This window comes from Oryza sativa, chromosome 11 (assembly GCF_034140825.1).
Source record: "Oryza sativa Japonica Group chromosome 11, ASM3414082v1".
Taxonomy (NCBI): domain Eukaryota; kingdom Viridiplantae; phylum Streptophyta; class Magnoliopsida; order Poales; family Poaceae; genus Oryza; species Oryza sativa.
In genome coordinates this window covers 10423266-10441664 of record NC_089045.1, presented here as the reverse complement: position 1 = coordinate 10441664, position 18399 = coordinate 10423266, and the positions used below count along the sequence as shown (strand labels likewise).

Sequence of the window (18399 nt, the reverse complement as noted above, 5' to 3'; positions counted from 1 at the left end):
GATAGCTTCACCCGTGACGGCCGTTTGCCCCGATTGAGATAACTTTTCACATCTGTGACTTCTAAGCTGTGACGGATGCCGTACCCGATTGTAATGGGGGTTGCCGTCCGATTGAGATAGTGGTTACCGTTCTAGTGGCCGTTTGGTGCTCGAGAACCTATGAAATTAAGCCCATGCAAATAAAGGAAAATTTAGTTAAACTTTTCATAGTGTAACTGTGGACTGTTAATAAATCATCAAACCTTCCTACCCGTTTAGTACATGTTCAGTACCGCTACGTCAATCAATGACTTCAATGAAAACAGCTCGGCTGCAATAATATAGCTGTATTATAGCATCGCACTTTTTCGCTCTATATATTAGTATGTTTTGTTCACTCATCTTTCTAAATCATTCATTATTTTATCTATAGCTGTATTATAGCATCACCCATCAGATTAGTATTTTGAGCTGCTCTAACATGAAGACTTCAGAGTAACCCTGTTGAAGTCTTATTTCAGAAGATCTTCAAAGAAAGAAACGACCATATATTACATATTTAGTACAGATTCGACAATCATGACCCCAGACGACCTAAAGTATATTAAAGCAGCTCCTCGATCAAGCAGCACAACTCTATCTAAGTTTGGAAGGCATCAGGAATCGTTGATGGGCGAGAGAAATGGAAGCTGTTATGCCTGCATATACAGCCCTTATTGCGCACACAAGCAGACGCACGGCCATTAATGGGTACCCTACCACCGGTCAGCCTTTGATGGCTTGTGCCGACGAGAAGCCACGGCTAAGCGATGACCTAAATAATATAATATGATTACATAGTTATTGTCATATAGATAGCACAACAGCCTGATTAATATGTACCCTTCAGAGGTGTAGGAATTATGCTATAATAGGCTATGACAAGATACAAAACCCTAAATTACAAAAATCTGACAAAACAAATACAAAACAAATAGAAGATAGGCTATGATCTAAATAATATGATTTTATAGTTATTATCATGTAGAGAGCGCATTAGCCTGATTAATATATACCAAAATTATCAAAATCTGATAGAAACAAAACGAAAAGTACAAAACTAAAAAAAAGTATACAAAGAAAGTATTAGCTAAGAAAACTAATTAATGTTTAGTAGCTGACTAAACTACAAAAGTAACAAATCATGTTTAATACCTAACAAAACTAAAAAAATTTAGAAAACCAAAACTACGAAAATAAAAAAAAATCTACAAACTAAGTTATGTTTAGTAGATGAAAGAACTACACAAACTAATTAAGTTATGTTCACTAGAAATATTAATCTCTATACAAAATGAAGAAGCCAGAAGAGGACCTGGTCAGAGTGCAGGCTAAAAGCTGCGTCCACAAAACGAAAGCACAATACGTTCGAATTTCAGTGGAACAATAAGAAGACTGAGTGATATATCAAGGGGAAATTTTGCTACAGGACACTTTGATTTCGTGGTTTTAGCGGTAAGACACCGCTCGAACTCACTTTTGGGGAAAAACACTCCATAAACATAGTAATTTGCCAGTGGACACCACGCCGATTAAAATACTAATTTCTGGTTGAAGAGAAGAGACAAATCGCGTGAAAGTTATAAAATGCCCTTGGGCCCACATGTCATATCTTCCATCTCTCTTCAACCGGGAGCGCCGGCAGTCGTGCGGCGGCAACAGTGGCGGAGTGTAGCACTGGGTGCACCGGGAGTCGTGCAGCGGCGGCGATGCTGATGACGACCACGACAACGCGCGACGATGGCGGTTGCGGCAACTGCGGTGTGGCGGTGACTGCGCCTTCGCTGCGTGGGGCGGCAGTGGCGGAGGGTGAGGACGACGACGAGGAGGCGGCGGCGGAAGGTCTCAAGATCAAGATCCTGGCGCACGGTGGCGACGGCGGTGGCTTTGACGGCGGCAGTGGCATGGCGGTGGTGCTACGTGCAGGTGACAGCTGCGTCGGCATGGTGACGGCGAATGCGGCAGCGGCAATGACGACGGCACGAAGACAGACAGCGGTGGTGGCCGGCCGGACGAGATCGAGAGAGTTTGGAGAGGGAGGAGAGGTCGCGATGGGGATCCGCCGCGCATCCAGGAAGGCGCGGTGCTCGGGACGGGGTGCAGCTGCTGCTGCGGCTCCCGCTGCTGATGTACTCGATCTTGCCATAAGAGAGCAAGTGGTGGGCGAGCTACGGGCGGGAGGATGTGCCATCGGCAAGCGACCTGATGCGGATGTGGGTGCGGTTCAAGAAGGCGCCGCAGGGCGGCGGTGACCGGCATCGCTGGAAGAAGATAGAGAGAGAAGAGAAGAGAGATAGGAGAGCTGACATGTGGGCCCATGGGCGTTTTTGACATTTTACGTGATTTCTCTCTCCTCCTCAACCTGAAATTATTATTCTAATCGGCGTGGTGTCCATTGGCAAATTACCATGTTTATAGAGTATTTTCCCCTAAAAGTGAGTTCGGCCAGTATCCTACGGCTAAAAGCATGAAGTCGAAGTGTCCTGTAACAAAATTTGCCATATATCAGAGATGTTGCAGTCACCGATCTCTGAAAAAAGTGCGCACACACTGGCAGTGGCGGATGGAAAGGCATCAAACACCAACGACGATGATGTAGCAAAAATGGACGAGATTGTTCCACAACCTCAACCTCCACAAATAAGCCGCACGCTCCACCCTCTTGATAACGAAGCCAAGCCCAAGGGTTCCGCCATCCGCTGGAGAAGAGGGCATCACGACAACGGCGCCGATAAGAATAGATCCAAATCAATCCTCTCTTCTCTGCGTGTGTGAGAAAAATGGGGATTAAATTTTGAACAGCATGAGTACCGATGGAAACGAAGGCATATGCAGCGTGGACCGTGCAGTTATCACTCTTGGGCTCATGATTCAACCCGGTCGGCTATCCGGCCCGACAACCCTCCAACATGAATCTTGGAAAATATTCCAATTAACATAAATTCCGCAAATGAAACAAAAATATTACTACTACAAAAAACATGTTAGTTGCTGGATTTCCCAAGCAAGCAGCACCTTTGAGTCTCCTAAAAGGTGTTGCTTAGGAACTGACACCTTTATGGTTCCCGGGTTGGGAAAAAAAAAGGGCTCGATGCACCTAGCGCATCCATCCCTCTTCACCCCCAAAATCAATCCACAACGAACTATCGATCATAGTCATCATCACAACAACAAGAACAACATCATCACAACAACAACAACAACAACAACAATCAATTGGCCTCTGCCGGATCCACCCGCGGGATCCGCCGCCACAACCGGATCCGCCACAGGAGAAGCTTAGGGTGGAGGGGGAGGGGTAGAGGACTACCGGAACCGCTCGTCAGAAATGCCACCGCCGGCTGCCACATCCATCGGATCCGCCCGCAGGAGCATCGATGCCACCGCCGCCATCACAGGAGAATCTTGGGGGCGGAGGAAGGGGAGGGGGTGGAGGGCCGCTAGATCCGCCTGTTGGAAATGCCACCACTGTCGCCTATGCCTGATGCGCCCGTGGGAGCCTCGATGCCACTGCCGCCACCGAGGGAGAAGCTTGGGGGTAGGGGGGGGGCGGAGAGGGGGTAGAGGACCGCTGGACCCGCTTGTCAGAAACACCACTGCCATCGCCTCCATTGGATCTGCCCGCGGGAGCCACCGACACCACCGCTGCCACCAGTTCTGCCACGGAAGAAGGTTAGGGGCGGAGGGGGAGGGGGAGGGGGTATAGGACCATCGGATCCGGCCCGCAGGAGTCGCTGACGCCATCGCCTCTGCCAGATCTGCCGCCGTTGAGGGAGGCGAGAGGGGAAGGGGGCAGGGATGAGAGAGAAAGAAAGAGAGAGACAGTGGGGGAGAGCGAGTAAGAGAAAGTGAGAGAGAGAGAGAGGCGGTTATATGGGTGGGTTTAAGGATAAGGATTGGCATCGATTGACTTAGCTTGGTTTTTAGCTATCAGTTTTTTAAAATTCGGCATCTATAATATATTATGGGCTCCTTTGGATGCACGGGGAGAAAACCCCTGGGAAAAAACCCCATACAGGGATTTTCCCTGTACCATAGGGGAAGCACTTCCCGCTAGGGGAGATTTCCCTGCTATCATTAGGAAGCAGCTCACGGGACTGGGGGATGATTAGGGTTTTTAAGTTTTGAGCCTACTCTACCAAAGAATGGCTAGTTGGAGCACACACAACAAGATAAAAAAATGTCTAAATAAACATAACCGAGCACAAAAATAGAATAATTCAGTTAAAAATGCATGAAAAAAAAATCTGAAAAATCATATGAACTCCAAGTAGAGCAATAAATTCTAGGTAAAATAGAGAACATTATAGATACAAGCATCAGCTTAATTCATGAGATGATCAAATTGAGGTACCATCTACAGTATTTAGCCAAGTATTATATGAACATCCAAGAAATATCACTTTCAGCAAATACAAGATGTAATTCATACAATTATCATTTACAAATATTTTGGAAGTGTTTTCCTCCTGCATTCATGAGCATCAACTATCTCCATCGCTGCTCCAAATTGAGAACAAGGCTGAATATACGAGGGCAAGGCCTGTTGCCTACATCCAAGAATTAAAAACACAAAGTAAGGGTGCAACCTGTAGTGTTGGTAGAAAAAAAAGTATTCAAATACTTCTTGTATAGAAAATGCAGACTAGAGTATAGCTTTGTGTGGGACAATCCTTGTTTATGCCAATCCAGAGATTCAAATTGAATCATGGCAAGATGAAGAGTGCAAGAGGACAATTATCATTATGGACATGACAAGGAAAAGAAGTGCATCTCATATATATACCCCCTATGTGAGTCCTCATTGGGTAAACTTTTGCAACATTTTCAGCTGAACTGCAGTGCTGTTGAGCTGCTGTTTAGGTGCAAACTGATCAGACAGATTAAAGCCTCATGCTACTACAGTTTGAGATGCAAATTAATGTGCAATGCTTCAGACGGACCGTGGCCATCTCCAGCTAACTCTGTCTCTTAGTTTTATGCCCCCAAGCAAGCACACAAACATTGTCATTAGTGTAGATAGTTATGGTTAGCACTTAGCAGTACTAATTAGGAGTAGTAGTTGTTGTTTTAATTAATTAGTACTTAGGTCAGTTTGTTTTGCCAGTGAGTTCCTATCAAAAATCAGATTTTTACCATTTATTTAGTCTCACATGCATGCTAAATTAATCACTAATTATACAGTTCCCTGATAGAGACTACAATAATGGATCAGAATTAAGCTAAGCTAGTACCATCAAGAATAGAGAAGAATTAAACCAGATGAACTGAATACAAAGAGTTGCAACATTTACATCTGCTGAAATTGAATCAAGTATACATGTAGCAGAGCTATCAAATTAAATCGTAGGGCCATCAAACATACCTATGCAGCAATTTGGCTCCTCAGAAAAAAAATAGTAGTAGCATTAGCTGGTCTAATGGATGAGCGATATAGTGTTCAGCTTTGAAGGGTTGTTGTCAGTTTAATAATGAATTTCATGAAGATATCAGAACATATACTATTGCTAAACATAAAATGTTCCTAATAACTCCAGCAAAAAATGATTCTCTGTCCAGTAAAAAAAAGATTCTTTGTTAGATCTAAATATATTCATTTCACAGAATCATGGTAAAACTAGAGCTAGAGATGAGAAAAGGGAAACAAAACGGAGCAGAGAAAAAAAAACTAAATAGTAATCTTGAGTGAAGAAGTTAAGGTTTACATACCAGTGCAGGCTAAAGTACAATAACCCTTTGCAAATTGCGCATTAAATTTAAATTAAATTATGGCAAGAGAGGAAGTACAAGGAGGCATACTTGACGATTCTTGTACTTGATCTGTCGAAGCAGTGGACGCGCGTCTTCCCTTCTTAATCAACGTTGTTTAATTTACCTCGTAGCTTGTGTTAAAGCATATGAACCTGCACAATTGTAAATTGTCATCACACATGCGCGATAACCTACTGTCCATCTTGACTGTAAGCTCTAAGCACTGACGACTAATGCTATCCTGTTTTTGACATGTACTAATCATGGACAGATTCCCAAAATAAGAATAATATGTTGATTGTTAAAACATGCAATGATGAGACCTGGGCTCTACTGATGCAATGTTAAGACATTACTAATCAGTTTTTGCATGCAAATTTCACACTCCAGAAGAAAGCAAAGCATTGGTTTCTCCTGTGGTTCGTTAGATCAACTCTTTTCTGAGCCTGGACATGTCTACCAAAAAACAAGAACTTAACAAGTCTTTGCAAAGATCATTCACACAAGATTCACCGTGGTTTCTCTCATTAGTTCCACATTCACACAAGATGCAAAAATTAAATTTCCAATCAAACCAAACTGAACCATAAACAATCACAGCACAGATTTGGGATCAAGGACACGAACCAGTCGAACTGAGTCACGGTGCTAGCGATGCTTAGTGACGGCCACTGGAGAACCGCTCTTGGTTGCTGTCGAGGTTGACTTGGGGGATGGGGCACTGGCGCACTGCCACTGGAGAGAGTGCGTCGTGTTGCTTCAGGTGGGAGCAAGATTGACGGTGGCCGTTCTAGAGAAGCTGTTGGGGGAAGATGAGAAGAGAGGATTGAGCCACTGAGCCAAGATCTGAGGGGAAACCCTAGAGGAGAAGAAGAGCAAAAACCCTAGGAGGAGGAGGAGGAGAGGTGTGGAAAGAGAAGAAGGCTTACCCTGGTACGGTGGCAGCGCTGGTGGTGTCTCGCCGGAGGAGGAGGCGCGGCGGCGCCCAACATTGGTCGCGCGCGAGAGAAGAGACTCTGTGCGAGAGAGAAGTGGCGGCGGATCGCGCAAGGAAAATTTCCCGACCTCTGGAGGTCGGGGTTCTTTCCCTAGGGTTTCCCCGCGGATTGGGCGGGGAAATCCTTGCCTCGTGAGCTTCCATATGGACAGGAAAAAAGCCCGTGGAAATTTTCACCGTGGGCCTTTCTCCCAAGGGAATGGGCTGGGATCCCCCGGGATCCCGGGCTGCCAAAGGTGGCCTATAGGTATTTATATTTTAATTAATCGGTACCTATAATACATTATAGGTGTCTGTTTTTTAAGAAAACTAGCAGCCAGTTTTTTCTTTAAATTGGCACCTATAGTTCCTAAAAGGTGCCGGTTATATATTTTTCCATTTCACTGGAATAGGAAAAGGTCTATAGGTACCGGTTTTAATTATTCTGGTACCTCTAGTGCCGCATCCTTTGTGATTTTCTGTAGTAGTGTTCAGCAGGCTGTTCTATAGCAAATTCCAAAAAAAATATTATAATCTCATCTTAATTATTTCAAGGATAGATAGAACTGTTTTCACTTTGTATCACTGCCGATTTAATTTACTCCGACCTTAGCCAGAGAACTGTGTGAACTGGCAGTCATGCACCTTTTCATATAGGTTTTGTTTAAGTAGTAAGGGACTTATATTCGGATCAAAAAAATATGACATTCCACTTTATTGCCAGCAACAGGGTTTGCATTTTCGATTTCGGCCAATTTTTCGGTTGGACCGAAATTTCGTGAATTTCGGCACTTTGCGGACCGAAATTTTTTTGATATTTTAAATGGATTTGATACCTTTGACCAAATTTCGGTCGTTATGTTGATTTCCAGGTGGGGGCCGAAATGTCGAACCGAAATTGTAATCACTGCCAGCAACAGCGATGAATAAATTAAATTAAACTGCAGTAATATTCAAAACATTATTTTCCATAGCTACGCAGACGCATAAAGAGAACAAGAGATTAAATGCGCAGAATTATAAATAATCTCGTCGACGTACGTATATGTAGCACAGCCAGCTATAGGCTATATATGCTATCCGATCTTGGGGACCTGAGCGACGGTGGCGGAGTTGTTGACGAAGACGCGGACGCGCTTGGGGTCGACCTCGGTGGTGACGACGGATCCGACGCGCAGCACGACGACGTGAACGTCCGGCCGGTCGTTGAGGATGATGTGCTTCGCCGCCTCCGCCGGCAGCCCCACAACCTCCGGCCACGACGACTTGTCGCTGCTCATTCTCGCACAACGACGACCCTAGCTAGCTACCTGCCTGGAGATCGAGGGACACAATGCAATAATGCAATCAGTTGTTGTGCCCAATTAACCTGCTCTTAGGCTATAGCCGTGCTGGTCCGGATCATATATATATATATATCTATAGGATGACAACTAATTGACTGGTTTTGTAGAGAGAGAGACACACACTACTGAAGAAACGATCTTTTGGATCGGTGTGCCAAATTTTACAATTAATAGAGAGAGGCGTGGGGCAAGGCGGCCAACCGGCCATATATATGTGTACCATGACCAGGTCCGGGCCGTTACATCTGCAGGCACCGGCCGCCCTAACTTGGCCATCGATCATTACAAATAAATTTCATATATAGAAATGAAGGCGTTTGGCATTGCATGCTTGTATCTTTTTCTTTAGCGGTGACGACGTTGATACGTATGCCAAACGGATCACATGCACATCATGCATTCATTTAAGTTGGAATACTCTAGTTAGCCCAAATCCATTATATATTAAAAGTCCATTAAACTTCTTACAAACGTTCCTAAGCCGCTGTTGACGGTCGTTATCGATCAGTTTCGACCGTCAATATTACCAAAATAGAGGAGAACTAGTAATAATTGCATTGCATATATATGTTAGAATAATAATATTCCACTAGTATTAGGTATACTAACCTTTGCAGAGATTGACCGTAAAGTGGAGGAGAATCGACATCAACACAAACGATAAATCAATCAGGCGATGTCGAGAATCAGACTTATGTATGAATGGGCCAAGAACTCAGAATTGTCACGACAAACTGGGTCAAAATTCACAAGTCTACATAAAGGAGGAATAGAGGAGGCCGCCAGCCGAAAGGTGGGCTGGTTGGGCTGGCCCCTGGTTCGGCCGAACCAGGGGGTTCGGCCGAATCTCCCGTGGCACCGGTGGATGCAGGGTTTGGATGGACGGCTAGGATTGATCCCCAATGACGGTTCGAGGGTAATACCGACCATTCCAACCGTCATAACCGTCATTACCTGCCTATAAAAGGAGCTCATCTTCTCACTTCACACACACACCTCAAGCAAAGCTCTCTCATATTCTCTCAAGTTTAGTTTAGTAGAATAGAATTAGTGTAGAAATCAGGCGTTCGGAAGCCTTCAGAAGAGTTCGGGTACATCTCTAGTAGTTTTCCTTTTCTCTTTTGTAAGCTTTGTACTTTTATTAGAATATTCTTCTATATACATTTATGGTATTGAAATACTTTTCGAGTATATAAATGCCAACTTTACATTATGTTCATGTTATACTGAATATGTTGCTAGCTTATCTGGGAGATGCTTAGATGCGGGTATAATGTTTGCTTATGCAATTACTCTATGTCATGACGATGATATTGGAGTAGTATTTGGTAGTTTAGACGTGGTGTCTAGATTACGATATATCATTATCTGGAGTTATATGCTGCGGATGAGAGGTGGGCCGCCGATGGTGACAGCTCAGTATGGGTATTCCTCCGCGCGTGTATATAATCCTAAGTTAATTCCCTGGGGAGGGTATTCCTCCGTATTTAGCCCCGGTTGTATGGTCATGACGGGCTGTCGTAAGAAGCTCGGCAGTCAGGAGTGGCTTTTCGAAGTACCATGAGAGCATCGGATAGAAGGTATTAGCTAGTATATCAGATATCTAGAATGTATGTATATTATGTATACTAGAAGTATAGGAATAGATTTCCTTTTTTTATTCTTTCTACTTAGCTTAGATATTATATCATGAGAATGAGTAGCTACTGCTTGTGTGTCACTCTACCCCTGGATTATCTTAATCCCTGCTTAGGATATGATCATCACAAGTAACAAATAAATTATTAGTCAAGTTCTCTCTACATGATCTTCCCACGGGATAAAATAAATACGATACCCTTGGAATACTATCGGGTGAAATGCTACAATGGTATATCCGTGCGCTTGCGGATAAACTCTGTAACCATAATATACCAGGAGTATTTCTGCGTTATTGCTGGGAATTATATTTCTAGTAATGTCGTTAAGAAATATTAACAAGCATTTCTGGCGCCGTTACCGGGGAAGATTCATAATAGAGATTACCTGAACTAATACTTTATATTTACCTCTATATAATCAGTTTCCTTTCCAAGCTAACCTTGGTTGTTTTCACTTCTGTTCTAAAAAAAGGGTAGTGCATGACTGGTTTCAACTTGCCGAAAAACTTCAATGAAAATCCAGAAGCTTTCTTTCGGAGCGTCAGGCCGTGAGTCGTTGCTCCACAGAAAACTCTACCGACAGAGAAACCAGCCATACCAGCGCCACCAACTTTCAAGACCATGGCTGACAAGACCCTTCGCGAGTTCATTGATCCCTCTGCTGACAATGTGGCCATTGGGTCGCAGATCAACATGGGAGACGTGGATTTCGACTTGAAGTCCAGCCTTATCACGATGGCGCAGGCTAGCCCATTCTGTGGCAAGCCTAACGAGGATGCCAATGCTCATCTGCAGCAGTTCCTAGAGATCTGTAGCACATACACCATCAAGGGCATCAGTCCAGACGCCGTCAGGCTGAGGCTATTTCCGTTCTCCCTCCTCGGGAGAGCGAAGCAGTGGTTCTACGCCAATCGTGCTGCTGTCAACACCTGGGACAAATGCTCTACGGTATTCCTCTCGAAGTTCTTCCCGATGGGCAAAACAAATGCCCTTCGTGGATGGATTTCCAGTTTTCAGCAGACGAGGGACGAGTCTATTCCCGGAGCATGGGAACGTCTTCAGGAGTACGTGGCCGCCTGTCCTCATCATGGGATGGACGACTAGCTGATCCTGCAAAACTTTTACAATGGACTCATGCCCATGTCCCGCAATCACCTGGACGCGGCAACCGGAGGAGCTTTCTTCTCTAAAATGGTTCGAGGAGCGGTTGACTTAATAGAGAATATGGTCTCCAATATGGGTTGGAGCGAGGAACGACTCCAGACCCATCAGCGAGGCATGCACACCGTCAAGGAGATAGAACTACTTGCTACCAAGCTTGACCTCCTCAGGAAACACTTGGATGACGACAAGAAACGACCACAAGTAACCGTTAAGGCCTTGGACTCACACGTTACATACGAGGTATGCAGCAACATGGGTCATTCTGGGAATGACTGCCCAGAAACTCGTGAGGAGGCGATGTACATGGGCAACAACAACAACGGGCATCATCCACAAGGAGGTCAGGGGTGGAACCAGCCACGCCCAGATTATTATGGAGGTAACAACAATGGTAACTTCTCTAACCAACCCTTCTTGAAGGATCTCGTTTCTGCGCACACCAAAACTACTGATGCTTTAAGCAAAAAGCTAGCTGCTAATGACAAGATCCTAGAGAACATAAATGCTTAGTTAGATGGCTTTGCCTCCGCTTTCCAAAACCAGCTGAGATTCCATAAAATGATAGAAACCCAACTAGATCAGTTAGCTTCCTTAGTCCCTGCAAATGAAACTAGGAGGATTCTAGGGCAACCCGACTCCTCCGTAGAAAATGTCAAGGCGATCACGACGAGGGGAGGTAAGTCCACTCGTGATTCGCCATATCCTAACCCTGCAGGAACTAATGGGATAGCCAAAGAAGCGCCATCTAATGACTCAGCTGACAAAGAGGTTCAGCCAGAAAAGACCGTGCCGCAGATATACTGCGACACACGATTGCTGCCATTTCCTCAACGGAGTAGGAAACCGTTAGCGGATGAGCAGCTTGCTCGTTTTGTTGAAGTAATCCAGAAGATCCACATCAATGTGCCATTGTTGGATGCTATGCAAGTACCAACATATGCCCGTTATCTCAAGGATATACTCAACAACAAGAGACTGCTCCCAACAACGGAAGTGGTTAAACTGACGGAGCAATGCAACGACGTCATACTCCACAAGCTCCCGGAAAAGAAGAAGGATCCAAGGTGTCCTACAATCACCTGTTCGATCAGGGCACATCAGTTTGACCGGGCCTTGTGCGATCTTGGAGCCAGTGTTAGCGTCATGCCAAAGGACGTCTTTGACAAGCTCAACTTCACGGTGTTGGCATCCACACCGATGCGCCTACAACTGGCTAATTCGTCAGTCCGTTACCCGGCAGGGATAGCGGAGGAGGTGCCATTTAAGATACGGGACTTCTTCATCCCGTTTGACTTCGTGGTGTTGGATATGGATACAGGAAAAGAGACGCCACTCATTCTGGGGCGTTCGTTCCTTAGCACCACGGGAGCCAACATTGACGTGGGAACGGGAAGTATCCTTTTCCATATTAACGGGAAGGAAGAGAAGTTTGAGTTTCAATCAAGTACGGGCCAAACCCGTAGAATATACAAGTGGTCGAAGTGGAGCCACCCAAGATGGATAGCCTGGTGAAATTTATGCAGAACTTTCTGGAGAAGGAAACAACGATGCCCAGGAACGGTTATTGGAAGACACCGGTAAAACCAAGTACACTGGCCAAAAAGTCAGAGCAGTCGACTCACAAGAAGCCGTCTTCCGCATCTAAACCAAAGAAGGTATGGAAGGAAAAGCTAAAGATGCCCACTCCATCACCTCTAGAGTCGGCTGGAAAATTCGTGCACTAAACTAAAAGGAGGTACAGTCCTGCACGTCGGACTTAAAATGACGTGACCTTCGCCAACAGGTAAAATGGTATGTATCCGCATATTTGTTTTCACCAATTTGAATTTTTGCATCAACACATGTTTGAATTTCAAAATTACATTTAGGATTTTTGAATTTTGAGGAAATTCTTCAAATGAATTTTTCAGAGCAAACCAAAATAAAATTTTCAACGAAAATTCACAATGCCACGACCGCGCTGACCGTTGGAATCCAACGGCCAAAAGTGGGGCCGGTTGGGCATACCAGGGGTTTGGCTGAACCCACTGGTGGGTTCGGCCGAACCAGCCAGGCAACGACTATTTGCCATTTTTGGTAGGGTAACATCTAGTGGTCCCACATGTCATTTTTAACCGTTGTGGGTACCCTATAAAAACCAGTCGGCCAAGAGAGGGAAATCCACCCCATTTCAGCAAGCTTTGATAGTTTCCCTCAAATTCAAATACTAGTTGCATACATACAAGTGCTTTGCTGAAACTAATCGGCAGGTGAAACTCTTGTCATTTCTAAACCCTGCCGAGTTAATCCGTTCTTGCTCCATTGTGCAGAATGAGGAGGCGATTGTCTCGTCTGTTCAAGGGGTCCGGCTCTTCATCAAGTCATCATGACGAGTCTAGCACTCATTCATCAGCTGATGTCTCGATGGAAGACGCCGAAGCTCCGCGACGACTCCTGAACGATACCGACCTCGACCTCGTCGGTGATCGGGAAAGACAAGCCTACTACATGCTGAGTGACTAGGAATATGCTCACACGCGAGAATACTCTCCAGAGCTGCTGAAAAAGATAGGTATGGATGTTGAATTTCGTGCTATTTAGAAAGTTGTTTGATGGCAGAGATTTCCTGTGGTAGATAAACCTGGTTCTCGTTTGCTTACTTTGCAAATTCTGTGCACTTTGAAAGAAATAGAAGATGGAATTTATTTTCGCTTCTTCCATAAGGAGTATACACTTACATGGAAAGGCTTAAGTACACTTCTTGGTTTTCACGATTCCTGTAAAATCGATCTCTAGAAAGGAATTTCTGGGTTCGAGAAAAAATAGGTTTCGGGAAGATATTTCTGGTGCTCCAATTTGCAAGAAACCTAGGACGAATGACATTCATAATCCTACACTTTGGCTCATGCACAAATGGATTGCTATAACTTTGTTTCCTAGAGGTGATCTTAGACCCATTAGGGGGGATGAATTGATTATCATGTTTACCATGGTTTGAAAGATCAAAATTGCTCATGTGAAATGTATGATAAGACAATGATTAGAGAATATAAGATTTTCTTCTCCTGTTGACTGCACTTCTCTAATTACTCGGATAGCAAAAGGGCTCGGGGTTGTTAACAACCAAATTGCTTTTATGTCAGCCGCTCGTCCGTGTATTGATGAGACTTATCTAGTGCAAGGGCATATTCTGAAACATGGAGTAGATGGATCTTTGTTATACTTTTTCTCCAGTTGTACAAATGAAATCCCGTTGCCAAATGCGAGGAATCATTTGTACAACTGCCATGAACTAACCATTCCCCTGCAGACCATAGAAGAATCTCGTGTAGGTGGAGCAAACAGGGAGACGCGCAACATGACAAGGAACGAACAGGAAAGTTCACCATCCTCAACACCCGTGCAGATGTATGAGGCAGGTTGGGAACCAACTGGGGATGCACCCGGATGGACCCAAGCTCCATGTCACAACATCAGAGTCTCAAGATGGGCAAGTGCCAGTGAGGACCGATGGCATGCGTCTCATGACATACATTCGGGGGACAACCAACCTCCCAGATCAAGTGGTGTGCCTCCATCTCGAAGTGAATAGCGCTCGAGATCCTCTCGTTGGGACTTGGGTGAAATTACTAGGAGAATGGATACCCTTGATATGCAGACGGGGGAGATCCAGTACAACCTCATGGAACATGTAGCACAAACGCAAGAATGGCAACAATCTGCTGATGCTCAGTTCGCCAGCATCAACGACATGATGCAGCAACAGCATGATGACCTTCAAGCATAGTTCCGCTTCCAGGGGTTCAATCCTTATCAAGGACCCTGAGCGAAAGCCAAGCTTGGGGGGAGACATTTCTTCCCCCACTAAGGTAACTTGTATCACATTGCATATTTCCCTTTCCAAATTGCATATTTGCTTTCCAATTGCATCTTATAAACTGAAAACAACATAAAAATTTGCAAAATAGAAAATACCAAAAAGATAGGATAGGTTTGAGTCATGCTAGGTAAGACAAGCTAGTTCTCTTTGTTGAAATGATGAATAGTTGCTCTGTTTTATATCTCTTATATATGGGTTCATAGGTAAGTGCTCTCTCAAAGATTAAATATAAGTAGCCAACAATTATCTGGGAACCTGAGGTAAATGAGCTGCACTTGCTAATCTGAGTCTAAGTTATTGCAAGATACGAGATAGTAAATAAGAGTTACTATGATCCTAATCCTAGTTTGACTTAAATTTGAAAGTTCCTCATTTGATATAAATTCCTACCGGAGCCAAAAATGTACTATCATGGTTAAACCTTATACATTTTGGTTACTCGCCATTCCATTGAACTTTGTCAAACTCTTGTGACTTGTATAGATACTCCTCATGCACTATGATCAATATCATACACCCACATATATGCACATGCTAAACTCCTACCAAGTATTAACATTATATTAACATTGGACTTGGGAGCAGTATATTGATACACCCTGGCCAAGGCCATTCACACATAATGTGATTATTGCACATCAATGCAAGGTTAAGGCTATGCTCAACTCCAAATCTTACTGTATTCATTAGGAAAGGCTGCTGCATGGCTTGTATGATTGTAGGTTAAAGCATATATTTGTGTTTAAAGAGAGAGACTTGACTCAGATCGATTACCACCAGTACACCAAGGCAAAGTAATCGTGCAAGACACTTGCTATTATATGAACTTAAACTATCAATTGGACTAGTGCTACCATCTCAAGGACCGACTACGCCAAGTCATGTTGTTATTCCATCACTAAGAGATTGTGCCAAGCATAGATGGAGTACTCAACATCATTAAATCAAAAGAAGACAAAAGGTTAACTCGTTTCTTGCTGAATTGAACTTTACTAATGATGAAAATTTTATAATATCTAAATGGTGTACATTTGCATTTTTAAGTTTTATGTCAAAGGATCATTTCACTGCTACAACAACGAACGACTGCATCGAGGATGTGATGTATTGCACAGAAGATGAAGTGACACTTGCTCAAATTGAGATGGTTCACAACAACGAGCAGACCGGTTACGCGCAGATGCTCCAATTTCCATTGGATGTGTGATCCAGCCAGTCGTCTTCCTCCATGCATGATATATATGATTGGAAATATAATCAAGTCTACTTTTATCTCTAACAAACGGCTCGTCATTTCGAGTTCCCATAAGAGAATAATGTCTATTTTAGTGGATACTGCACAGAAGCTGAAAGGGCCCAGCGAACCTGCTCGGGAATGACTCATGGAGACCCTTGAGCTAGCTCACTTACTTTGAATTTCAGCAGTCATGTTTATCCCCATCTAGTAGGGTTGTTCGTAATATAAATATCCCCTATGTTTTATCATTTGAAAAACTTTTGACGATGAGAATATGCTTGTTTAGCTATGTGCTAACAAATTCAGAGAGATATCTACCCCTTTGCTGTTGTGATTTCCTTGTGGGATTACAAAAGTGGTGTTCGATGCCCCCTAATTGGTGTTTCTGGTCCCTTTGAGGATTTTTCCTTGATTGGTTCTAGGTTGTGTTGGTTGGTAACTTAGAGTGTGGTTGGGTGAACTCTCAATTTAGGTTGCCATAATAGAGACGGTGGTTTGCTTCGAGTATGATCGTCAGGAACCACGGTTATCTTGGCTGCTTGTAGCTAGTTTTCTTGGTCTATTTGAGGCTTTATCGGTTCTTGATCCTATGCCGTGAAGATCGGGACATCACTGTACACACACACATACACACACACACACACACACACACACACACACACACACACACACACATATATATATATATATATATATGTATGTATATATATATATATATATATATATGTATGTATGTATGTATGTATGTATGTATGTATGTATGTTGATCAGTCAATAAGGATTGCACTTCGTTGTGAAACATATAAACAACAGAGGGAGTTGCTTGTACAACCTGCAAAAAGCTAGCCCCTTCAGCGATTCAAGCATGCATGATGCACAAGTAACATCTTTGTGATTTTTGCCGCCTATTAATTACGGTCTAGGAGACATGGGGAATTTATTACGCTCTAGCTTTTGCCTTATTTTAGCAATGTGCTATTTCATCCTGGTAGCCAAGTTGATACCGTTCTATAGCGAATTGGTGCGGCTGACAAACGCCTGTGAGATAGGGCTCTTCTTGTGTGCTAGCATTGATGAAACGCCTGTGACAGATGCATCGATAGAATCCTCCACACCTATATGATTCTCTGTTGAGTAAATTGCGCCCGCGGTACACAAACTTGTAAGGTGGGTGCAATTTAGTGTAAAAACTTGAAAAACTCTCTTTTCGGTACACAAACTTGCGTAGTGCGTGCGAACCAAGGCCAAGACATGACTTCATCACCAATTTTATTGAGTTGGCTTGTGATTAGGATGCCACATTGGCGCATACACACGTTATGGGGGCATGAGTTGGCTACACATATTTGCAAATAACCCCTCATACATCTTCCAATTCCTCCGAATCTTCTTTTGTGTTGTAGCCCACGATGATGCCCATGCTAGAGATCAGTTTCACGATAGCCTACCGCCAATTGAGTTTGCAACAAAAGGAGATAAATCAGGAGATTGATATTTGGATCAAGGTGGAAGGCCGCGAATTGGATCCAGGCGGTAGGACTTTGCTGGGAGAAAACACGCCGGCCACGTTTAGGGCAGCGGTGGTAGGACGTTGCCGCCGGCGCTGAGGCAACATGGTGCCAGGGCTGCGAAGTGAAGGTGCACGATCTCCTGTATACAGTGAGTACTTTAGTTTATCATGGTCAAAAATGAGATTGTCTTTCTCAATTCCAATTTTTGTGGAGATTTCTTCCTCTTATTGTCGATTTATTAGGTATTGCAAACGAGAAGGACTATCAGTTGTTTTAATTTATGCCAGGAGCTAGTTCATGGTACACAAAAGCTGTAATTTTTGTTGACATTTATGGTATAGAAGTGATCATGGCAAATTTGTATTTTTGGAGAGCAATTTGATCATTAATGTACTGCTAGCTTCTGTTGTTAACTATGCTTTCTTCCTGGATATACCCTTAAACATCTGAACCTAAAGTAAACTGTTCTGAAGATGAATAATTATCTGTACACAATATATGTAGATTCCGAAGATGAAGAATTCAGCATTGAGATGCACCACGGAGGCTTTTTTATGGGAAATGGTGTAAACCGGGCTTATGTTGATGGTAGAGTAAGCTGGTTTGACCATTGTGAGTCAGATTCTTGGTCACTGTTGTGGGTTGATGATTTCATTGAAGAACTAGGATATGAGAAATCTGATAACACCAAAATTTACTGGTTGCTTCCTGGCAAACAATTAAATGATGGGTTGAGGAGGGTTAAGTGTGATGCAGACACTAATAGTATGGTCGCTCTTGTACCTAGGGTCCGATCATTTGTTTTGTATGCAGATCATCAAGATATAGTCGACGCTATTGACTTAGAAGATGTGGCAATTATTGGTTCAGATCCTTTGCGTACTGCTGTGAAACCAA

General features: G+C 43.7%; 1 protein-coding gene, 1 long non-coding RNA gene and 1 other non-coding gene across 3 annotated transcripts; all 3 read right to left on the bottom strand.

Annotated features, from left to right (window-relative positions):
* Positions 1-2342: 2342 nt before the first annotated feature.
* LOC9267756 (uncharacterized) lies at positions 2343-3818 on the bottom strand. Its single transcript, XR_001541148.3, has 2 exons — positions 3329-3818; positions 2343-2781 (listed from the first exon to the last, which is right to left on the bottom strand). It is a non-coding gene; the product is annotated as an uncharacterized lncRNA (long non-coding RNA).
* A 4003-nt stretch (positions 3819-7821) lies between these two features.
* LOC136353847 (subtilisin-chymotrypsin inhibitor-2A-like) lies at positions 7822-8025 on the bottom strand. The gene has a single exon (XM_066305134.1). It carries the CDS (start codon positions 8023-8025, stop codon positions 7822-7824), a length of 204 nt encoding a protein of 67 aa, XP_066161231.1.
* A 2693-nt stretch (positions 8026-10718) lies between these two features.
* On the bottom strand, positions 10719-10825 carry LOC112937221 (small nucleolar RNA R71). Its single transcript, XR_003239736.1, has one exon. It is a non-coding gene; the product is annotated as a small nucleolar RNA R71 (small nucleolar RNA).
* Between the last annotated feature and the right edge of the window lie 7574 nt (positions 10826-18399).

Bases quoted from the DNA above. Each gene is read 5' to 3' on its own strand.
- LOC136353847 (XM_066305134.1), bottom strand. From the start codon at position 8,025: ATGAGCAGCGACAAGTCGTCGTGGCCGGAGGTTGTGGGGCTGCCGGCG.